The sequence below is a fragment of the Ammodytes marinus genome (genome assembly GCF_949987685.1).
Source record: "Ammodytes marinus genome assembly, chromosome: 2".
NCBI classification, from domain to species: Eukaryota; Metazoa; Chordata; class Actinopteri; order Uranoscopiformes; family Ammodytidae; genus Ammodytes; species Ammodytes marinus.
Genome location: NC_137231.1, coordinates 8,171,469 through 8,194,367, shown reverse-complemented (window position 1 = coordinate 8,194,367; position 22,899 = coordinate 8,171,469). Strand labels below are relative to the sequence as shown.

At 41.2% G+C, this 22,899-nt stretch overlaps 1 protein-coding gene across 2 annotated transcripts in view; it reads left to right on the top strand.

The window, feature by feature from the left end:
* sema4c (sema domain, immunoglobulin domain (Ig), transmembrane domain (TM) and short cytoplasmic domain, (semaphorin) 4C) overlaps positions 1-22,899 on the top strand; it is a 101,970-nt gene that overhangs the window by 61,601 nt on the left and 17,470 nt on the right. For both annotated transcript variants that reach the window (XM_080050851.1, XM_080050852.1), the window contains exons 4-10: positions 8,789-8,943; positions 13,532-13,594; positions 16,337-16,435; positions 16,859-16,955; positions 17,532-17,651; positions 19,343-19,494; positions 22,442-22,617. In XM_080050851.1, coding sequence (XP_079906977.1) covers positions 8,789-8,943; positions 13,532-13,594; positions 16,337-16,435; positions 16,859-16,955; positions 17,532-17,651; positions 19,343-19,494; positions 22,442-22,617 — 862 coding nt within the window. The remainder of the gene's footprint in view (positions 1-8,788; positions 8,944-13,531; positions 13,595-16,336; positions 16,436-16,858; positions 16,956-17,531; positions 17,652-19,342; positions 19,495-22,441; positions 22,618-22,899) is intronic.

Genomic DNA, 22,899 nt, shown 5'->3' with positions numbered 1-22,899 from the left:
TCCCAACAAAAATATCCCACCCTTCCCACCCCCCACCCACCCCCATATTGACAACATTCTGGGAAGCTTTTTTTCCCACTCTGTTTGGTACACATTTCTTCAAAAACATTTAAGGGTCTACACACTGAAAACAAGCACACATCCGCATGTCAACATATCTACACAAATGGTTTACAAGGTTTTAAACTCACGTTTTCACAATTGTCAGTCAGGCTAATCAGTTCCCACCCCATCAGGGTAGATGATCATTGATTTGAATAAAAATACATACAAAAAAATAAACAAAGGAAACAGATAATAGATGGGAAAATATAAAAGTGTCTCATTATTCAGGCATTACTTTAAGATTCTCAAAATATGTTACAAAAGGTTGCCATTTTACATAAAATTTTTGGACTGAGCCTTTCACCGTGAATTTAACTTTTTCTAGTTTAAGAAAAAATAAAACATCCTGTAACCATGCGGCCACTGCTGGGGGAGCAGGGGAAGTCCAGACCAATAAGATTCTTCGACGGGCAAGAAGTGATGTAAAAGCAATAATGTCCGATTGATTCCGGGTTAAGGTTAAACTCTCGCTTGGAATACCGAATATTGCAATCAACGGGCAGGGCTTAATTTTAATTTTCATGGCTTCAGATAAAGTTTGAAAAACAGATGACCAATATTGATTTAAACGGGGACACAACCAAAACGTGTGTGTTAAATCAGCTGGGGAGAGGGAGCATCTAATACAGCTGCCGTCTGTTCCTGGATATATATCTGCTAACCTAGCCCTACTGAAGTGAGCCCTATGCACTACTTTAAACTGAATGAGCCCCAAGCGTGCACATGATGAGGATGAGTTAATCCTTTGTAAAGCATCCTCCCAGTGTTTGTCCAACAACTCAATCATCAACTCACCCTCCCATCTGATCTTAATTTTTGAAAGGTCATGGTTTTCTAGAGACATTAGTTGCGAATATAACAATGATATCAGTCCTTTTTTTGGACAGAGGAGGGTCATTTCTTCCCATGCTGCCTCAGTAGGGAGGACAGGGAAAGAGGGAAACAGCGTTTTGACACAGTGGCGTATTTGGAGATACCTAAAAAAATTACTGCGTGATAAATCATATTTCTGGCATATATTTTCAAAACTATCGAACCCTTCTTTACAGTACAAGCTTTTAAAACAGGAAAGCTGCTTCCTTCCCCACTGAGTAAATGTTAAGTCGAGAGAGGAGGCTGGAAATAAATGATTCTTACAAATAGGACTTAAAGGGGAGGGAGAAGTGAATTTATAATGATTTCGGAACTGTGCCCAGATTCTAAGGGTGGACAGTACTACAGGATTGGAGGTAAACCTGGACCACTTTGTGGGCAGGGAGGAGTACACCAATGCAGGGAGGGATGACGAGTGGCAAGAATGTGCTTCAAGTGTACACCAATCTGCATCTGGCACATGGAGCCAGAATAAAATTTTCTGCAAATTGGCTGCCCAATAGTAGTGAATAAAACTGGGGAGAGCTAGTCCCCCCACATTGCGTCCCCGCTGAAGTAAGCCTTTATTAACTCTTGGGACTTTATTATTCCAGATGAAGGAGGTAATGGATGTGTTAACTGACTGAAAAAATGATTTCGTCAGGAACAACGGTAGGCATTGGAACAAATACAAATACTTTGGGAGTATGTTCATCTTCACCGATTGTACCCTCCCTGCAATAGTCAGAGGTAGACTGCTCCACCTTTGAAAGTCAGATTTCATTTGATTATTTAGGGGTGTAAAATTAGCTCCAAGAAGAGAGGTGAAGGAACGTGTGATGTTTATTCCAAGATATTTGAATCCAGAATGTGTTAAGTGGAAGGGGAATGACTCTTGTTTAATTTGCATTGCCAACTCATTAATGGGGAAGCATTCGCTTTTCTGATAATTAAGTTTGTAGCCAGAAAAAGACCCAAAATTGTTCAATAGTGATACGATTACAGGGGCGCTAGCTTCTGGATTGCTTACATAGATCAAGAGATCGTCTGCATACAGAGAGACGCGATGTTCCTCATTCCCACGGCCCACCCCCCGTAACAACAACGATGACCTCAATGCAATCGAAAGAGGTTCAATTGCCACTGCAAACAGGAGCGGGGATAACGGACATCCTTGACGTGTCCCACGTGACAGGGGGAAAAATTTGGAATGAGATTGATTAGTTTGAATACATGCTTGTGGGGACGAATAAAGCAGACGGATCCATGCCAGAAATATGTCACCAAACCCAAACCTTTGCAATACGGCGAATAAGTATTTCCACTCCACCCGATCAAAGGCCTTCTCCGCATCTAGAGAGATAACAGCTTCTGCAGTCAAGGAAGGACCGGGGGAGTAGATCACATTAGCAAGTCGGCGAATATTTGAAAAAGAGTGGCGACCCTTTATAAAGCCCGTCTGGTCCTCAGAGATTACTTTAGGGAGAACGGATTCTAAACGATGTGCCATCACCTTAGCTAAAATTTTTATATCAACATTTAGGAGGGAGATAGGACGGTAAGAGCCACACTTAGTAGGGTCCTTGTCCTTTTTGAGGAGTAGTGTAATCGTAGCTTGTGTGAGGGTTGGGGGCAAAGAACCCTTTCTCAAAGATTCGTTAAATACTTCTAGCATAATGGGTGCAAGTTTATCTTTAAATTTCTTAAAAAATTCAGGGGGGTAACCGTCGGGTCCTGGAGATTTACCAGTTCGCACGTCCCCGATGGCTGTAGTGATCTCTGACTGTGTAAGAGGTCGGTCTAACCCTTCCCTATCTCCAGGCTCAATAGTATGTATATCCAAATTATCTAAGAAACGGTTCATATTTGTAGTATCTGATGGGAATTCAGAGGTGTAAAGTGTAGAGTAAAATGTTGCAAAAGTATTATTAATTTCCTTTGGGTTGGTGACTATATTCTGATCCTGATCTCTCACTTGGGGTATGAGCCGTGACGCAGCCTGGCGTTTCAGCTGGTGAGCCAGCAATCGACTAGCTTTTTCTCCGTACTCATAATAAGTGCTCCGGGTCCGCAGTAACAAGTACTCAGCCTGGTTGGTGGATAGAAGATTGAGTTTAGACTGTAAAGCTATCCGTTCTTTATATAATTCTGGGGAGGGGCTTTCAGAGTAGCTGCGGTCTAAATTAAAAATTAAATCCGTCAAGTCTTGTATTTGTTTACGCCGTTCCTTATTGGCATGCGCTACATAGGAGATAATTTGTCCTCTTAAGTAAGCTTTTAGAGTTTCCCATAGTAGGGAATATGATATACCTTCCTTCTTGTTTACTTCCAGAAAAGTATCTATATTAGTAGTCACATGTTTGCAAAATTTCTCATTTGAAAGCAGCAAGGAGTTAAGTCTCCAGAAGGATTGCTCTCTAACGTTCAAAGTAAAAGAAAGGTCTAAGATGAGTGGTGCATGATCTGAAATGATGATGGCCAAATATTCAACAGATTCCACTGCAGGGATGAAAGAGCTATCTATAAAAAAGTAATCTATCCTTGAGAAAGAGTGGTGGACATGAGAAAAGAAAGAAAATTGTTTGGAGGTTGGATTTTGAAACCTCCATGGGTCTACACAGCCATTTTGCCTCATAAAATCTGAGAAGACCCTTGACATTACAGATGGTGAGGCAGATTTAGGGCTAGATTTATCGAGCAATGGGTCAATTGTACAATTCAAATCTCCTGCAAGGATTAATCTATGTGTATCTAAATTAGGGAGGGATGACAGAAGCTTATTGGCAAATTCAGCATCGTCCCAATTAGGGGCGTACACGTTTACCAAAAGAACAGGTGTTTGAAATAGGAGGCCCGAGACAATGACATATCGACCATTGGGGTCAGCAATTATAGCAGTTAGTGAGAATTGAGTTCGTTTATTAATCAAAATTGCCACCCCTCTTGATCTGTTATTAAATTTAGAATGGAAGATATGATTAACCCATGCTTTACGAAGTCTGGTGTGGTCTTCTAACCGTAAATGTGTCTCTTGTAGAAACAAAACATCAGTTTTCAATTGTTTAAGATGAGAAAAAATCCTAGACCGTTTCACAGGACCATTCATCCCCTTAACATTCCAGGACACAAACCTAACTGCAGCTCCCCCTATTGGGCTTGTACCCCCTGCATTATTTATCATAGCAGACATCCAAAATGGGTATGATTAGCTCGAACCACATGGTGTATAAGTACATGTATGGTCATAAGTGATGTCCAGTTGTGTAGAAGTAAAAAAGAAAAAAAGAAAAAAAAAAGTATCAATGATAAATAAGTTTTACCATAGCTGTGTGCATCCTTAGAAGATAAAGTGTTGCCATATAAATAAAATGTTCCCCAGTTTTCATGAAACTTAAGTTGGAAAACAAAAACAAAAACCCCATTGAACACCCCAAACCTAGATCTTCTTCCCCAAACGAAGAAAACCGCAGGAATTCCCAGATGAAAGACTTCCAAGACATCCAGCGTTGTCTATAACTCCTATCCTAACCTGAGGGTGGCTCCCCTCTCATTAAATGATGTATGTTCTACCTATATACAATTATCTATTCGGCTCACCTTGGGAAAAAATAAAAGAGGGACCAACTAGATAAAATAAATAAAATGGAAAATAATACAATATATCCCCGGTTTGCATCTGGATCACCAGTGCTCACTGTACGATTACAAAGAGCACGATTGGACTAGAAAAACTATTTCAAATAAATCAGAGTGGCTGGCCTTGTTAAAATAAAATGAATTCAGCCTTTTCAGGACCGATGATGTAACTTATTTTACCCTACTAAAATTGACCATAGTCTGTAAAATGGCCATATGCAAAGTTATGTGTGATAGCCACACCAACTAAAACATAACTGTGCCATGCTAGAGAATAAAACATAACTGTTATATATTTAAATCACAGAGGCCCCAGCATTGTTATTGTACCATAAACGAGTATGAACCACATTAGACCACATTAACTTAAATATAATCGTGTCAGTAGGCATGTAGCTTAGTTGAACTTTTTTTTTTTTTTTTTTCCCATACAGTAAATATTAACCAAGCCATATAGCAAACAGTCCCAAATAATCAAAGTGTCTCAGCCGAAAGCTAGGCTTAATTTCACCTTTGCATGGATTGTTTATGCTTCAGCATCGTTTACTCTCCCCAGTGAAGATCGTAGAATTCCCTGGCCTTCTCCGGTGTCTCGAAGAACAGCGTCTGTCCGTCGTGCAGGACGCGGAGCCGGGCGGGATAGATGAGAGCGAACCTGACGCTCTTCTTGTACAGGAGGGATTTCACTTCTTTAAAGGCAGCTTGTTTCTTGCCGAGTTCCGCGCTGACATCCTCATGGAAAAATACCTTGTGTCCCCTGAAGAACAGCTGCTCTCGTTTCCTCGTTATTATGCGGTGTTTGTTTTGGAAGGAGTGGAAGAGAACGAGGAATATCCTCGGCCGTTTGGGGCTGGGGCCGGAGTCCGCGGTCAGCTTGGGTCCCACTCGATGCGCGCGGGAGAGAATGACGGGATGCGGGAAGAATTCTTTTCCCAAGACTTCCTCGAAAAACTCAGCCATGAACTTAACTGTGTCCGGCCCCTCCAGATTCTCAGGGATGCCGACAACTCGCAGATTGGACCTACGGGAGCGATTTTCTAAGTCCTCCACTTTGTTTTTCAGCCTCTCGTTGTCAGCTACAAGTGCGGCGCATGTTGTTTCGATAGCCTCGAACCTGTCGCTGTGGTTGTTTAGCCCTTCTTCCATGTCATGAATGCGTTCCTCGTGGGAATCAAGAGACGACTTTACCCGCTCAAGGGATGCCGAGATTGGTGCCAGTGCCTCGCCTAGTGCTTTTTTCAGGAGGGAGTCCATTGACTGTGCGAGGTCGGAAAGAAGCACCGAGTGGAGCTGAGCAAGATCAGCAGGTAACCTCGAGCGTGGGCTAGCTTGTGCGTCCATGTTGTCTTCACTTGTAGCATCTTCGTCCATTTCGGCAGTTTTTTGCCCTCGGCCGTGTCTCCTTGGACTCATTTAGTCGTGCAAAGTTATTTCTTGAAGTACACCGAATCAAACCAAGACTCGCCAAACTTTATGCTCGAAAAATGAGGTAGAAAATAAAAAGTAATTCGGGAGCCACTTCTCGTACGTCTGCTCACTGCATGCTCAAACCGGAAGTCTCAGCTGCTATTTTCAGTCTGGGGGGAGACGAACGTGGAAAGAAGAGAACAATATTCATGCCATAGAAAACAGAGGAAGAGGAATATTCTTATTCAATTGATGCGATTGCATTACATGCGGCGCGGGGCTGTCGTTCGCCCCGGCGTTTGGCACACATTCTGTCAGCCCAGATAAAGTGAGAGAGGAGGAGGAGGAGGAGGAGGAGGAGAGGGAGAACAAGGTGACACTACCAGCAACAAGAGTGTGGATAATGAAAACTAAACACCATCCTCTCCTCTCATTGCTCCTGTCCCTGTCTTGCTTTCTCATCTGCTCTGCTGCACCACTAGTTGTTTGTCTATATATGTGTGTGTGTGTGTGTGTGTGTGTGTGTGTGTGTGTGTGTGTGTGTGTGTGTGTGTGTGTGTGTGTGTGTGTGTGTGTGTGTGTGTGTGTGTGTGTGTGTGTGTGTGTGTGTGTGTGCCTGATTGCGTGCAGCCAAACAGCGGGTGCATCTTTTTTCAATTGTGATGAAAAAAATAAAAAGTGGGCTCTGGTTTTTTTCAAACTCTGCAGATGAGACCGTTGGGAGAACATTTTGTAATTTTCTCATAATCCTTCTGAGATTGTTTGTGTCGGTCTGCCAGCAGACAAACGATAAACAAGCCCAAAACATATGGGCAATCCTTAAACAAACTCGACAGGCCTGCCTGATATAAATCACTCTCAACATTAGACCGATTTGATGTTGAAATATCAATAAGTTGGCTTGCAAGGGGGGGGGCTAAATATTCCCTTAATACACTGAGCGATAGCCTAATCAGTGTAAAAAGGTCTCATTTAGACCTTGCATTAAAATGTGATTTGCATCTGGTTGTGCAGCCCAGACAATGAATGGCCTAATCACACCTGCAGAGTCACTCCCTTGATTAGTGCGTGCATATCTAAGCAATGTTAAGCTCTGCATTCTGTCCACGTTGTCAAACAGATCCTATTTTCCATTTGCTCTAATGCTACTGGGTGCAACTCTAAATCCCTGTGTTGTTGTATATGCATACTCTGTCTGGCATAAGCGAAGCTACTCTTGTCTATTGAAGGAGTCTTTTCATTGCTGTAGTGCTGAATAAAACAATCTTGAAGTCGTGTTGAATTGAGGCAAAACACAATTAAGGTGTTTTTTCTCTCCTCAAAACAAGATTAGGCCAATTTGCTCAATTTGAACAAGACTGGTCTTAATGGAATTTATATTGAACAAGTGTGTGAACACAAAGCTCTAGGCATCTGGCTGAGAAACAAACTCACTTTTTTTATAACTCCCATTAAAGGAGCAGCTGATTGAAGCACTTTGGTTTTTCTTTTATAGATAAAAAAAAAAGCATTCTGCAGATCCATTTCCATCAGTGGCAGGTTATGGGGCCATCATCTGTGTGCTCATCAATATTCTACATCTTTTTCTTGGCTCCATATTCCCCTGTGCTGTTGGATTCATAACTGCTGGCTGTGCTGTAATGGTACACTGCGGTAGTTATCAAAACAAGGGGGCTGGTTATACGGCGAGAGCGTCAGTGCTCCTTGTTTATTTGCACAGCCTTTTCTAAATAGACGAGCACCTTATCTCACTTCTGACATGCAGATCTGGAACGTATCAGACCCTGCCCTGATGACTGGGCTTCTGCTGCGGGTTCTTAAAGTAAATACAGAGCTTGGGAAGCTTTCAGCGCAGCGTTCCATCCTGCCTGAATCATTTACAACAGATCTCGAAGCTAGATACTCTGGGTAGTTTCAGCCAACTCAGTATACGACCTGACGTGCTTTTACCTATACCTCGAGAGCGTTTTAATAGCCTTTATGATGAATGCTTATGATGTGTTAATATGTTGTTACTTGTACTGCCCTTGACTGCTGTTTGTCAGTGTGTGTATACTGTACATTGAAGATTATTGTTAATGTGCCGTGGTACTTCACTCTGTTAGTGGAGGACATAGCAGAGGGTGTGAATGGGGTCAAATGGAATCCACTTAAGATGAATAAGAGCGCAGCTGCAAGTCCATTGCCTGAGTAACTGCAGAACACCACAAGCTAATAGCCGGAGATCAGTTTTAACCAGCTAGCTGCTCACTTTGTCTTTAAGCCATGTGTACCTGGTATAGGATGGTGCATAGTGGGTTTTCTCAGAGAACTGATGACAGCTGTGAGACTGAAACCAAAAGAATAAAAGTTGCAGGACAGACAACCAAAGCATGCTAAAACTTTCAGTGAGCTTAAAAAAAGAACCAACGAAGTGTGTCAGTTATAAATGGGTTTGGAACTTTGAGCGCCATCTTTCACATTGCACGAACAAAGGAGGGTCTGACTGTAGGGTATATAGCACCTGAAAGTGTAACAATCCAGATCCTAATGAGAGGCAATGACGTGGGTGAGATGTATCACGCACAGATGACATTAAGTTATATAGGTGGTGGAGCGGGTGATGCTCGACAATTTAGATATAAACTGAGACATCAACAACTTTCCGCAAGGCAAGTGTGAAATGTTCTCCTCGCGTTTGATTCGTCAACAGATCGGTTAAAAGGGACAGCTATCAACTGCAGCTACTGTATGTAGGCCCGTCATCAGTGTTGTAATGATGCACCTGTGTGTTTGTGTCTCTCTCCAGATGTGTTGGACAGCATGGCGAGGTTCAGCGTCCAGGGAGTGTTCAACTACAGCATGCTGACTCTGTCCGACCAGGAGAGGGTGCTGTACGTGGGAGCGCGCGAGGTGTTGTTCGCTCTGGACCCCAACGACATTAGCAAACAGCTACGGCCACAGGTAAACACACACACACACACACACACACACACACATGCACACGTTTTAAAGGCTTTGTTTTGGGACACTTAAGGGGTTTGATATTGACAAAAGTTCTTTATTAAAGAGGGAAGGAGCTGTCATTGCCACTTTAAAAAGGTATTTGTAGACAAAATGCAAGAAATTAAAAGATAACATAAGATTTAATGACACAGACTCTTATGACAGACAGGTCAGGTACAGAGAGCGCCATCTCCTCCCACACCGCCTGGTTACTAAGCACTGCACAGATAGACACGCATTACAAATACTTGATTGAACCACATCAAATTCAATTATATTATGTTGTATGAATTATATTGTTGTCAGAATTGTTGTGGAAAAGCTTATAAATAGGCAACTACATCTGTTCAGCCTGGACAAGCAGGAAAACAAAGACAAAATGATTCAAAATGTATGGGTCTGCCACAATTATTTCGCTGCCTATCAATTTGCAGAGTGACCTTGTTTTATTATGTTTTGGGCTCTTTTTTGGACTCAAGGACATTGGAGAACACACACGAGCAAATTCTGGCAGATAATCAAAGGACCAAACAGCAGCATAATAAAGCCAACTGAGTCATACTAGTTGTCTGGTATTTTATTGGTCTGGACTGGACTTCTTTTATTAAATCTACAGGCCTTGTAGATTCTAATAATGGACCAACTTGTCAAGCAATTTTATAACTTCTCAAATGTGTTCAAGTGTCCTCCTTCAGGGTCAGAAAATATCATAAAATATATTAATTGCCACCGTTAGCTAAGAGCAATCCAGTGCGTCAACTTTTCCAAAGCAAAAACAAAGCTGTGACACTTGTGTCTATTCTGAGTTTAATGCATTGTTATTTGAAAGTGTAAACCAAAAACCACACACCAATTAAAAACATAGGCCTACCCATGTCAAACCATGTAGGGCCGTTAGGCCAATAAAACACTAATTGTAGCAAAACATTATCATACAAAACAAAAATTTAATAAATGTAATATTGTTAGCAAAATTAAAATGGAATATGAATAAAAATAAAAATTGCTTATTTCCATTGTTTTCTTAGATTAAAACAGGGGACGGGTTAGTTTATGTGAACTTCCTGGAAGCTATCTTACTTTGTCAACATTAGCTTACCATAAAAAGTGCTAGCTATTGTCATGAGAGTTTATACAGCGATACTACACCATTATGTAGCCTGAATATGGATGATTTATATTACGTGTATCGGCTGGTGTAGTTTAATACTTTTATAGTTCTTTAGTAAGGTAGCTAGGTAAAAGACTAATGTTTACTGGGTGTAGCCGTTAGTGTTGTCAGTCGCTAGCTGTCCTCACACAAAAATAAAAGCTTAAAAAAGAAAGTAAAAGGAAAGGTATAAACTTAATTTTTTAAATCCATTTTGAACTAACGATATTAATTATTTATATATTATTGTTTATTGTGTGAAGTAGTAACAGCTTCTGAATGACAAATAAGATTACACTTCTTATAATATAATGCTTTCTTGCTTATCTGGAAAGAGGTTTTGACATTATCAGGTGTTGTAGGCAGAGGCTATTTTGCATTATGAGGTTCTCTGACATTTTGCAAAGGTTTTACTTTATTCGCAAGTTTCTTTTTATGTTATTTGTTGCCAAAAGCCTTCAACTTTAAAAAGCATGAGCTGCCAAATAAAACTGTAATGTGTGTGGCTATTGGCTCCAACAAACAAATCAACTGTGAATGTGTGGGAGTACTCAGGCACTAGTTCTCTCTCTCACACACACCACACACACACACACACACACACACACACACACACACACACACACACACACACACACACACACACACACACATTAGCACAGGCTTTTGCCCGGTTTCCCAGAGTTTGATGATGTACCTATTCAATTGCTTCCTTTTATTGTCCTTGTTTTAATTTGTGTATCTTGTGAAGTACTCGGGGGCAAACCTGTTTGTTAAGAGCGCTCTATAAATACTATAAACTCTATAAATGCTTCAGAGACCCAGTCTGGTTTTGCATTGCTTCCTCGATAATTGGTCCATATCGGAATCAATACAATTACGGCAGTCCAATAAAGGTGTAGTGAGAAGCCTGGAGCAGTAAACGGATTGTTATCTGATATACCGTCGTAATGAGCAGTTATTAGATGCACACACACACATACACAGACGCACTGTCACACACAACACAGACACAAGCTGTTTGAGAGAGGGGGCTATGAGTCTTACCGTAATGATAAGACCACCTGTTGTTCGCCCCAAGCGTGCAATGTAGAGGGAAGCAAGCCAACACGGAAAAATAACTGAACTAGGACCAGGGAAAATAGTCCATCCCCTCTGTCACCATCTGCACAGCCCTCTATCTCTCTCTCTCTCTCTCCCCTTCACTTTGCCTCTGTCCTTCTTCATTACTTTCATGTCTGTCTTTCCTCACTGAATACTTTCTAGGGATGTTTTTCTCAGCAGTTTGAATTTTTTTTTTTTTTTTTTTTTTCCCAAGACATGCAGCTCCCATTCCTGTCTGAAGTACTCCCGTCTACATTACTTATGTATGTTCTTGTCATAAAACACTACTGATACAATTTGGGCTATGTACATGCAACAGTAGTGCACCACTCCAGCGTTTTAAGGAGTACAAAATGTTTCACCTGAATATCTACCCTTCCTCAAAAAAAAAACATCAGCGCAATAGCCTACACACTATTTCAACCAGCACTTAAAGCTACTTCAGAACCAGTCTTCATTTGATTTTTTTTTTTCTAATCAATTAGCTAATAGATAAAAGCATACGCTGCTTTTGGCACGTAAGAGACCAAACATCTAGACATCAGCGTGCGCCTTTTAAATATGCTTAAACCAAGTGGCCATTTAGTAGCACTTATGGTGTCTCACCAAAATACATGTTTTCCTCTTTCAATGTCACAGGTTAACTAACGATGGAAGATACAGTACTTATCAGCCCAAACTTACTTTATTTTTTTCTTAATAGTCAGCAAAACACTTGAAGAGAGTTGAAGTACTTTATAAGCCTGTTGCTTGTAATTAGTGCCATGCGTCATTGTAGGCCATTTGTAATTACCAATGACAGCTGCTGCTACCTGTCAACTTACGTCTACCTAATATGTTTTGTAAAATACCTGATTTGCGCGGAGCAAATGAAGGGTGGCCAGTGACTAATGACAATCCCTTGGAAACAAATTAAAATGAACAATAAACTGTTTATCACTTTCTTTAAAAATCTATAGCGCGTTACAGACCCCTTCAGGTTATATTTCACAGCCACCGATCTCAATGATTAATTCACTCTTTAAATCCTAACCATTACAACTGTCCCACATGAATTCTATGGGAAATTAAACGGGAGACATATTAATGTATTTTATTCCATTCAAGGCCATTATTATTATAATGTATAAAAAGTCATTACTGTCAGTGTCGTTTGTAAAGCACCAGTCTAACTATGGCAATAATCAATGGTTGGACCTCTGTTGGTTTTTAATCCAGTCTAGTAAATCAGGGTTCCATTGTGAATTTGCAGTAGCAGCCCTCTGCCTTCATTGAACGGTGTAATTATTTCCTAATGGGGTGGAAACCTTCTTAGTAAACACAGTTCATATTGTGGACCCTCTGTCCAAGGAGCAAAGTTCAGCCATGTGTCACGCAGTCATTAAAAAAAAAAGCAGCTACTGTGAATAGCACCAAAAAGCATTGTCTGGAAGGGAGTACAGGACGTGATGTGAGGGACAATGTGCACATTTCCTTTTCCTATCTGCTGCTTCCTACTCTGCTTCATGCATGTCTCAGCAGAATTGTACCGTTCGGAGGGCAGAAGTGCACGCACTCTCTTGTCAGTCTCCCTTTGATGTTTCTGAAAGTTTAAACAATGGTATTAAGCGTTTTGGAAATTCTGCTGCAGCAAAGACCTCTAAGTTTCCGACCCACCACCGGCAGTTTGTTTAATGGTGCCAACTCAGAGGCAACCCCTGCCTGGGACTGAACCTGGGTCTCTATACGGCAGTGCTTTTTCCCCCCTTGCACCTACTGGGCCAATAGGTCTGTGGACTATTTCAAAGGATTTCCCTGGGTCTTTAGTTTGGGGTGCGTCCCAATCTTTCCCCAACCACGTTAGTCCCCTTTTTGGATCAAAAACCCATCACTTTATCTCATTAGGGCTCATTGTGTTCCTGTTGTAGTTTTAACTGCAGCAACAGAAAAATGTAAACTGTTCAGTACCTAAACTATACCTGTAAAATGTTCTATTTTTGTGACCCGTTGTTGCCATAGTAACCCCAGAGACTTTACAGTCGATTAAAAAGCTGTTGCAAAATGGAAACAATTGGGAAGTGTGACATGTGTGTCTCTAAGTGCACCCTATTGGAGATGGTGTCAGTTAGCCATCTATTTACAGCATGTATTATTATTATTTTTTATGGTCTAGACTCTAGGGCAAAGAATGAGAATGATCTACCGACCTACTTGCTGAATGTGTAACCTATGGGCCAAATGCATCAGACAGTATAATTCCCTGGAGATGCCGATTTTGCCCACACAACAACTTGCTCTGTCTTTGTTCTGCAGATCGACTGGCCGGCTCCGCAGGATAAGAAGAGAGAGTGCGTTGCCAAGGGGAAGAACAACCAGGTAACATGGATTTTTTTTTTCAGCTCAGTTGTGTTCGGGTTTTCCCTAGCCTTGCTTAAGGGGTACCATGGCAGTATAGGTTTTTATATAACACAGTGGTTAATGAAAGCCCCATCCACCCACCCATTTCACTTTGCTCAATTACATTTTGTCAGTCTCAGGGTTTCAAACTGGAAACTTTCCAGTCATTCCATTAGCCCAGAGTATAAACTGCTTCTCCTAGGCAGGGTGCGGATCAGCAACTATTTAGGTATTTTTTTTTTGAGGTACTTTGATTCAGGAAGTGTATTTGTCCTGCTTGGATGAAGACGGATGCTAAAGGCTTGTCAGTTCAGTAATACCAACAATTAGAAAAAACATTGAAAAATAGGTATTGTCCAGAAGACTTAATATCACAATTAGCACTAGCCTTTTGCTAATAGCTCATTGTTTTGCTAGTGCCAGAATGAGTTGAGGAAGTTACCCCTGTAAAACGTATTTTTCTTTAATGGATTTAACGTAACAAAACGTGTTAATTAGTGCTCTCTAGAGGTGCTGGGATGTGACCGTCCCTCTGTTGCCAGCCTTGATGCTAGGTTAAGATAACCAGCTGCAGGCTTTTTCCAACAGATAAGAGAAGGCTATCAATCTTCCCATCTAAATCTGAGCAAGGAACTATCGCTTTAATGAATGCATTTGAAGCATTCTTCAATCAGATCAAAAAGAAGAACTGATAATAATGATTTCATGCTGATATTAAACAGGGTAGAAACTCTTTGTAATTCAGCATTCATCACCATTCGTAGTCCATGCTTATGATCCCATAGTTCTAACCATCAGTTGTGGTGCGTTTAGACACAGAGAGGGTAAATTGGCCCCAGCTCCACTCTGCTTTGGCTGCATATTGTTTGATATTTTATAGCAACACGCACACCAAAGGGGGTAAAAGTTCACTGGAGTGCTGGAGGATCAATACTACTTTAAAAAAAACATGTTGGGAAAATAGTTTAGTCTAATTAGTTTTAAATTACTTTTCAAAAAAAATCCTCCAGCGTCTTCACATTGTGATTACAAACTTAATGAGTCTTTCAAATTCACCTTCTGAAAATAATTTTATGGTTCCTCTCTTTGCTCGCAATCAGGAGAGTTGTGCGCACAATTTGGTGTAAAATAATAGCCGAAGTACATTTGTTCTGCACGGCTCCTTTTAGTCCAACGGCCATAATAGCTGTGAATGCTTACATATGGCCATACATATGACAGGCATCGACTCACTGTGCAAAGAATAGCCACATGGTGTTTGCAAGGCCTGTCGTTATATTTAATGATTGGTCTTTTTACGTAATGTCGTATATAGGCCTACTCGTGGGATCCAAAGAGGCCCGTCTGCCAGACACAGCTCATCCTGATTATCCTCACTGATAGTGGGAGCTGTAAAATGGAATAAAAAAAAGAGAAAATCGTATTCCATATTTTTTTATTATTTTTTTATTTTATTTTACAGCCAGTGAGATCCAGATATTGTTTATGCTGCTGCAATGGCAACATGGACTGGATGCTCTGAATTATTCACTCCTCCAGCAGCATGAGGGAGCATCTGTTTCCAATTCAATTCAAAGAGCTTTATTGTTCATCACAGTGCAGACATTAAGGGCCACTTCCCACAAAGTGCTACGAATATTATACTGTTAATTACACACACATATCATTTGAGTTGAAACAATGTTGCTTTTTCGTTTTCAGTTTTATGCTATAACGCGGTTGCATCCTCCTATGGTATATTCAGTGATGTAAACAAGAGTAAACTGAAGTTCTGTTTAGGCTGCAAACATTCTTCAAGGTTAGTCCGCTCAAGAAAAGAAATGAAAAGAGAATGGCACAGCCGAAAGAAAAAATATATTTTCAGTCTATACGAGGGGCCAACTGATCTCACCCATTTGTATTAAAAGGATTTAAAAGATGTGCCATTGAAATGATAGGATAGATAGATAGATAGATAGATAGATAGATAGATAGATAGATAGATAGATAGATAGATAGATAGATAGATAGATAGATAGATAGATAGATAGATAGATAGATAGATAGATAGATAGATAGATAGATAGATAGATAGATAGATAGATAGATAGATAGATAGATAGATAGATTATTGAATATTGGAAATTCTGACCCCCCCCTCCCCACACACACACACACACACACACACCCCTTTCAAGTTAAAACAGTGCAAAACATAAATAATTTAAATTAAAATTTGCGAGAAGAGAAAGAAAAACTGTACAACTGGAAAATTGTACAAATTCAATTAAATGTAAAACAAGGAGGAATACAAACTTATTGTAAAATTAAATTATAATAGACATAAGAAATAAAAAATAAAAAATGTATAAAATGCAATTAAACCTTGCATAAAGAGAAATAAAAACTGTGATTGACACCTATTGGAATACTAAATTAAGCCTAGCAAAGGAGAAATAAGAACAGTATGTGACAATATGACAGCAGTGTCTGAATGTAGAAATTGTCAATTGAAAGGGATTAAAAACTAATTAAAATCTCCTCGGTCTGTCAGTGTGTTTTCTTGTTATTCTTCTTTTCATTATTAAGTCAGATTAACTCTCATACAATGTGTGACCAAAGCCAGGCCCTTCATTGTGGGCCAGGCCGCCGACTCACCTTGAAAAAGGACAAACCAGCACTGATTGCACCTTTAAGACGGACAACAGCCCTTTAACAATTTCCCCTTCTCTCCTCTTACAGACCGAGTGCTTCAACTACATCCGTTTCCTTCAGAGCTACAACCACACACACCTCTACACCTGTGGCACCTACGCCTTCCAGCCCAAATGCACCTACGTGGTAAGTGTGCGTGCGGTGTGTGTGTTTGTGTGTGTGTGTGTGTGTGTGTCTGTGTGTGTGTGTGTCTGTGTATGAATGTGTTTTTTTCCCACAGCGAGTTATTGCGAGCCAGTTCTGACAGGTGTTAACTCGAGATGTCTGCCATTCTGACCTCAAGCTGAGGCCAGCGTGACACAGAATAAAAATAAAATCAAAAGCAATGCAGCAAGAGTATCTCACGCTGTGTTGGCTGTACGTGTGAATGCTAGTGTGCGTGTGCATTTATGACACTGATGCAAAATGGCAAGAGGAAGGAGGGATGGGGCCCTATAAATGGACAGACAGAGCTTGAAGCGGTCACCTGTGTGTAACTCATTGTGTGTATGTGTGTGTTGTGTGTGTGTGTGTGTGTGTGTGTGTCTGCTTGCGTGCTTGTGCCTGTAGAATGCCGACCACTTCGCCCTCATCTCTTCACCCCTGGAAGATGGGAAAGGCAAATGCCCATACGACCCTGCCAAGGGGCATACCGGTCTGATAGTTGGTAAGTGTGAGCACGCACTACTCAGCTCTGTGTCAATGCATGCAGGTTTTCTTTCACTCCGCATACACACAATACTACATTATTATAAGTTTAAAAATGTTAAATGTAAAAGTGTGTCCGGACGGGAGTAATGATCATTAACAGATGATTTTAATTAAAAAAAAATGCATGATTAGTCCTTAGTTGGAAATCTTTCAACATTCGCATCAACAGCAAACACTTAAGTCAGCTGAAGTTGTGAACAGATGCATGTTTTAACAGGCTCCAGCAGAAGCATAAAAATGTCCTATCAAATCTCAACAACCAGCTCCTGCAGCGTTTCCCATCTGTTTTTGCAGCCACTCGATTGCCCTGAGAGTCCAGAAGGCCAATTTAACTTTGCATGCTGCATTCACTTCAGTATAAACATCTTCACTCAGCCTATGGGCAGTGAACCCATTCTGCTTTCCTTTTCTTTTTTCTTTTTTCGTGTGTCTACCCGCTGAACCGCTGACCTTCTGCCATTGTAAGCCGGCACAATTGTGTCTTGAAAAAAAAACAAGAGCTGAACCAAAGCTTGCATTTTGTTTGCTACAGATAAGGAGCTGTACTCGGCCACGCTCAACAACTTCCTGGGTACAGAGCCAGTCATTCTGAGGAACCTGGGCCAACAGCACTACAGCATGAAGAGTGAATACCTGCCAGCCTGGCTCAATGGTGAGTCAAACAGTGGACCTGACAGAGACAAAAAGGAGTGGTAAAACCTGCCAACTGACAGAGAGAAACAGGGGAAGGGAGGGAAAGGGAAGGAGAGATTTATAAAAAAATTCTTCTACAATTTTTGGCCACATCTCTCGAAGTTAGCTATATGCTGTCCTGTAGAATGTGTAGCTTGGAAGTAATAAGACTGAGGGATTGTTCTTATATTGCAGATTAGCTAATCAGCTAATAGAAGCCTAAATATTTCAAGTATTGAAATGTTATCTACTGCTGATTTCATTTGGATTTTTTTAGAAAAAGAAATAGTTTGGGAAAAATAACACACAGGTTAAGGGTTAGTCAGGTTAATCCCAGCAAAAAGGCTTTAAGGCTCCGAACTACCATTGCTTAAATAATTCAGTGTGTTGGGCAAGGTTATAGCAAATTGTCAATTGTGAACTTGTATCGTGGAGTTGTGTCCAAAAATTATATTCCGAAGAAAGTCAAAAGTCATGGAAAAAGATATATTCATAGTTAATTAAACAAAAAATATTCGGCACCAGTTTGAGTGAAAAGGATTTTCCATTACGATGAGATATTAAATATGTATTTCTGATCAAGTAAATCTCATCGGAGGATGATAACGCTGGTTTCGGAGTTTTTCTATATATAAAAAAAAAAGTTGAAACAAATAATATTAATAAGAGGCAGGAGCATGCAAAAGAACAAGAGACTGAGAAATGAGTGGCAGGAAATGAAGCACAGGACTGATCGGCTAAAAAGCGAGGGATGGTTATCTTTGGGGAAAGGAGTGTGAGCCACTTGGAGAGAAATGATGGGGAGACAAGAGGATGAAGTCACGGCCAGAAAATGGGGTGATGAGAGAGCACACATTAGGACGACTGGTGATGAAAAGATAGAGGGGGAGGGAGGGAGGGAGGAGGGACATACAGATGAGGGAGGCTCAGGTTTGGAACCGAGGTGACTGTTTATTAATCATGGGGGGGAGGGGAACCGCTGTATTCTCGCTGTGATTTAAGAAGAAATACTGGTGCATAAAAATGGTCGAATATAAAGCCCCCGGAAAAAAAATGTCTGTGTCTGTCCTTTCAAATAAAACATATCATTCACAACCCTATAATGAGGACTGCATGTAAGGGAGAATGTGAGAAAAAGATTGGAGAAAGTGAGGAACACAAAATGGGCCGCTAATAGAGCGCGCTGGGGAAGAACTAGGAGAGAATGACTGGAGGAGAGACGAGTGCGAAGGAGAGAGAGAGAGAGTGATGATAGAACATAGACAGACGGAGGGGTGAAAAGAGAGTGCAAGGAATAAGATGGAAGGTGTCGTGTCAGCCTTGTGTGTCTCTATGTCTGTGTGTGTGTGCGTGTGTGTGCGTGCGTGCGTGCGTTTGTGTGTGTGTGTGTGCGTGCGTACGTGCGTGCGTGTGTGGTGTGTGATTCAATCCCAAAATGTACCTGCAGGATGAGACTGTCTCATTTGTTCCTTTGTGTGATGTATGTCTTTTACTATTCCGTGTAAAAACATTTTCTGATGCTTCCCTTTGTTGTGTGTGTGTGTGTGTGTGTGTGTGTGTGTGTGTGTGTGTGTGTGTGTGTGTGTGTGTGTGTGTGTGTGTGTGTGTGTGTGTGTGTGTGTGTGTGTGTGTGTGTGCATGCGTGTGTGTGTGTGTTGTGTGTGTGTGCAGAGCCTGACTTTGTGGGTTCGGCCCTGGTGAGGGAGAGCAGCGGCAGTAAGGAGGGCGACGATGACAAGATCTACTTCTTCTTCAGTGAGCGAGCTCTGGAGTTGGACTGTGACACGGAGCTCAATGTGGCCAGGGTGGCCCGCGTATGCAAGGTACTGCTACACTCAATGATGTAGAGAGATCAATTAGGAATGTCCTAAAACTAATATCTTTTTTTTATCACTCCCTGTGTATAAAGGAGACATCTTAAAACGAGCAAAACCTAAGGAAAAAGCCCAAACTCATTCCAACTGTAATCGATCTGCAAGTGACTCTTTAGGAGTGCCCAGGGGACAGATTTGTTTGACTGCAAAAATCTAAGTTTCATGCACGCTTGGCTTGAAAATTTAGAGCTGTTTTTCTACTTCCTCCAGCTGTTCTGCCAGCTGTTTCTGAGCATTGAATAATGTCAGACAGCACTTGCTAACAGTTTTGTGCTGACATATAGCCTATATATATATTTATGTATTTTATATACACAGTACGTTTACTGTATTTATATATACTGTATGGCAACAAGTTGAGTTCGTTTTTACAGCTATTATGACTGTGCGGTGAATTATCCCATTTGGATAGCACAGCTTGGCGTCACTTACAAAGCAAAATGCAATTTGACCCAAAGAACAAGATCAAACTGAATTTCAGCTCGACACCGGTTCAGTTACAAAGTGATGTGCGAGGACAATTACACCGGCATGGAGCGGTTTGATAATTGATGAACGCATTTGCTTAATGAACGGGCTCGTTAGGATAACTGATTAGGTTTGACATACCACAGTGATTATAGCCCGACATAAGGGGGGCATCTTGTCGCGTGGAGAGGCAGCTTCGGTGAGCAGCTTTTATTTTGTAGAAATGACATCATTGACCTTTTCAGTCAACAGGAAATAAAAAGGTTCAGTGTGACGTTAGATGTACGCACGCAACCATATCATCTCAGTAACCTTTATACTGAGCAAAATAAAATTGAAAAACACATTGTGAACAGTCTGAGGACATGTCGATCATCAAGTGTGCAATATATGCACATTTTTATGGCGAGTGGCCTTTAATGTCTGCGCCGTGATGTACAATAAAGCTCTGTCAATGAAATTACAACCAGATGCTCGCACATGATTTGTACCAAAGCAGTGAATACTATAGCTCATCTCGCTGATATTATTACCACTGCAGCAGAGCCACAGTGCCTATATCTCACTGCTGTAATATGAGCATTTGCATTTTTTAAATTCCTTTTTAACGGCCCCTGCAATCACTGAGGATAATAGGAATGGGAAACGATCTGGCAGACGGGCCCGTATTGAGACCGCTGACTACTAATAAAGTGACTGCTCATCGATTTATGCAGTATAATGCAATGTTTCCTGCGTAATTGAATATTATTATTATTATCATTGTCATCCTGCGTTTCATACATCTCACGGGTCGTAATGCGCCTTAAGAGGTTTCCCAACAGTTCTGTCGGCCAATTCACGTGGTGGAACAAGGTTTATTGTTATGTAGATACAGATAATGTACAGCATATGCACTGAGATGATATTTGGCATCTGTTAAGTGAAGGTGAGGTTAAAGCTATAATGCGTAACTTCTGTCGCCCCCGTGAGTCATTCTGACGTATTACAACAACACGTTGGCATATCTACAGGAGGTTAGCCTTCGGTGATCGCTCATGGATTGTAAACCTCCCGCTGTACGTCCAGGTTCTTTCGTAGCAGTATGATCAACAATTGATACATTTATTGGGGCTTCTTGTAATATTCCTAAACTCCGGTGCCAGTGTCAGGGGGGCGACACCAGTTTGTTAAAGCTGCCATACTAAGAAATATACAGAGAGTTTTGTGGAGCTGATAGGCTTGATCAACTTTGTGTCAACTCATTTGGCAACGGCTTGAATGTAACCGACATTCATTTAAATGAAAAAGTTACGCTCTATAGCTTTACTTAAATGCAACATAAGCAGCAGCAGCTATGACAACAGAGCAGGAAAGTGGGCGGGGCCATACCCAACAGTGATACACACATACCCATAGTGCACTGCAGCGAGGGGACAAGTTGAGGCACTGCAAGACTTTCAGCTGCTGTAAAATAATTGATCAAATACATCCCCGGCATCATTACAGCAAAGGAAGGGTTGGAATCATGCTGCAGAGAGCAGAGCTGTGTACCAGTGAAGCAGCAGGGTTTAAGATCTCTCTTATATGGCGCGGGTTGGCTGCATTCATTTTCTAGGGGGGGGGGGGGACTTAAAGACCCTCACCAGACATGCTTCAAAACACGCTGCTTTGATTAATAATTTGTGTGTGATAGGGCTTTTTTTATGGATAACATCTGCTCCTTCTTTCTCTGTGAGGAAACCCAGAGTCTATGAATAATGTAGGATATTTCAGAAGCTCTACTGCGGGCCACAAGACATTTCCTACTTCACTGATTCTCAGTGTACGTGCACTGAAGGTTTCAAGAACACTCGTGTAAGTTGTGTATTAGACCACCGCTGGCTTCCAAAGTACTAAAGTACAGCATCCCACACGTCCACTCTAGTCTTAAAACTCAGATTGAAGGTGCATGAGCGTAGGGACATTTTTCTCCCTTTAGCAGACGGATGTGAGAGCAGCCTTCTAGTGTCTAAACTCTGCACAAAGAAGCCTAGATGTCCAGGCAAAGTTACAACAAGCTGAACATATTGTTGAGTGGATTTAATAAATCCTAAACCATTGATATTGTAATCAACTCAGCCATTAATATGATAAGTAGTGGCCATCTGTGTATATCGGTTTATATATCTGTATCTTTACCATCTGTTCATGACATGTTTCTATCGGTTTGTAGTTACATTTGTTCATAGATCTATGTACATACACATCTGTTTGTACACACCTCCCCATTAAAATATTGTATTCTACTGTACTTTATTCTACATTGTATATTTATACATATGTTAAACTTCAATTTACATTTTAAACCTTTTCTGCACAATGAAGTCCCATTTTTTCTGCGTCTTTGTATCTGCAATGCACATATAATAAATACAGAAACATGAACTTGATCCGTCCTGTTTGTCAGGAGGATCTGGGCGGTAAAAGGACCCTGCAGAAGAAGTGGACCACCTTCCAGAAAGCTCGTCTGGAGTGCTCCCTCCCAGAGCGCCACGTCTCCTTCAACAACCTGAGGGCCGTCTTCACTCTGCCGGGACAGGACTGGAGGGGAACCACCTTCTACGGCATCTTCCACGCCCAGTGGTGAGTCAGGGCAAACCCCCATCAAGAAAGTGTTATAAAGACAGACAGTATACGCAGCTCAATTTAACTATGTCCTCAGATAAAAACAAAAATATTTAATTACTACATGAGCCATCTGCAGTCAGGGCCAGAGCCAGACACTACGTCACATGTCAGCTCTTTATTAAAATCATAGGTCAGACAGTCGCTCTGATCCGACGGCTGTAATCATGTACTCCATGTGATTAGGTATTTACTGTGTGATTGGGCCTTTCATATGTAACAGGCTTTTAACTGACAGTA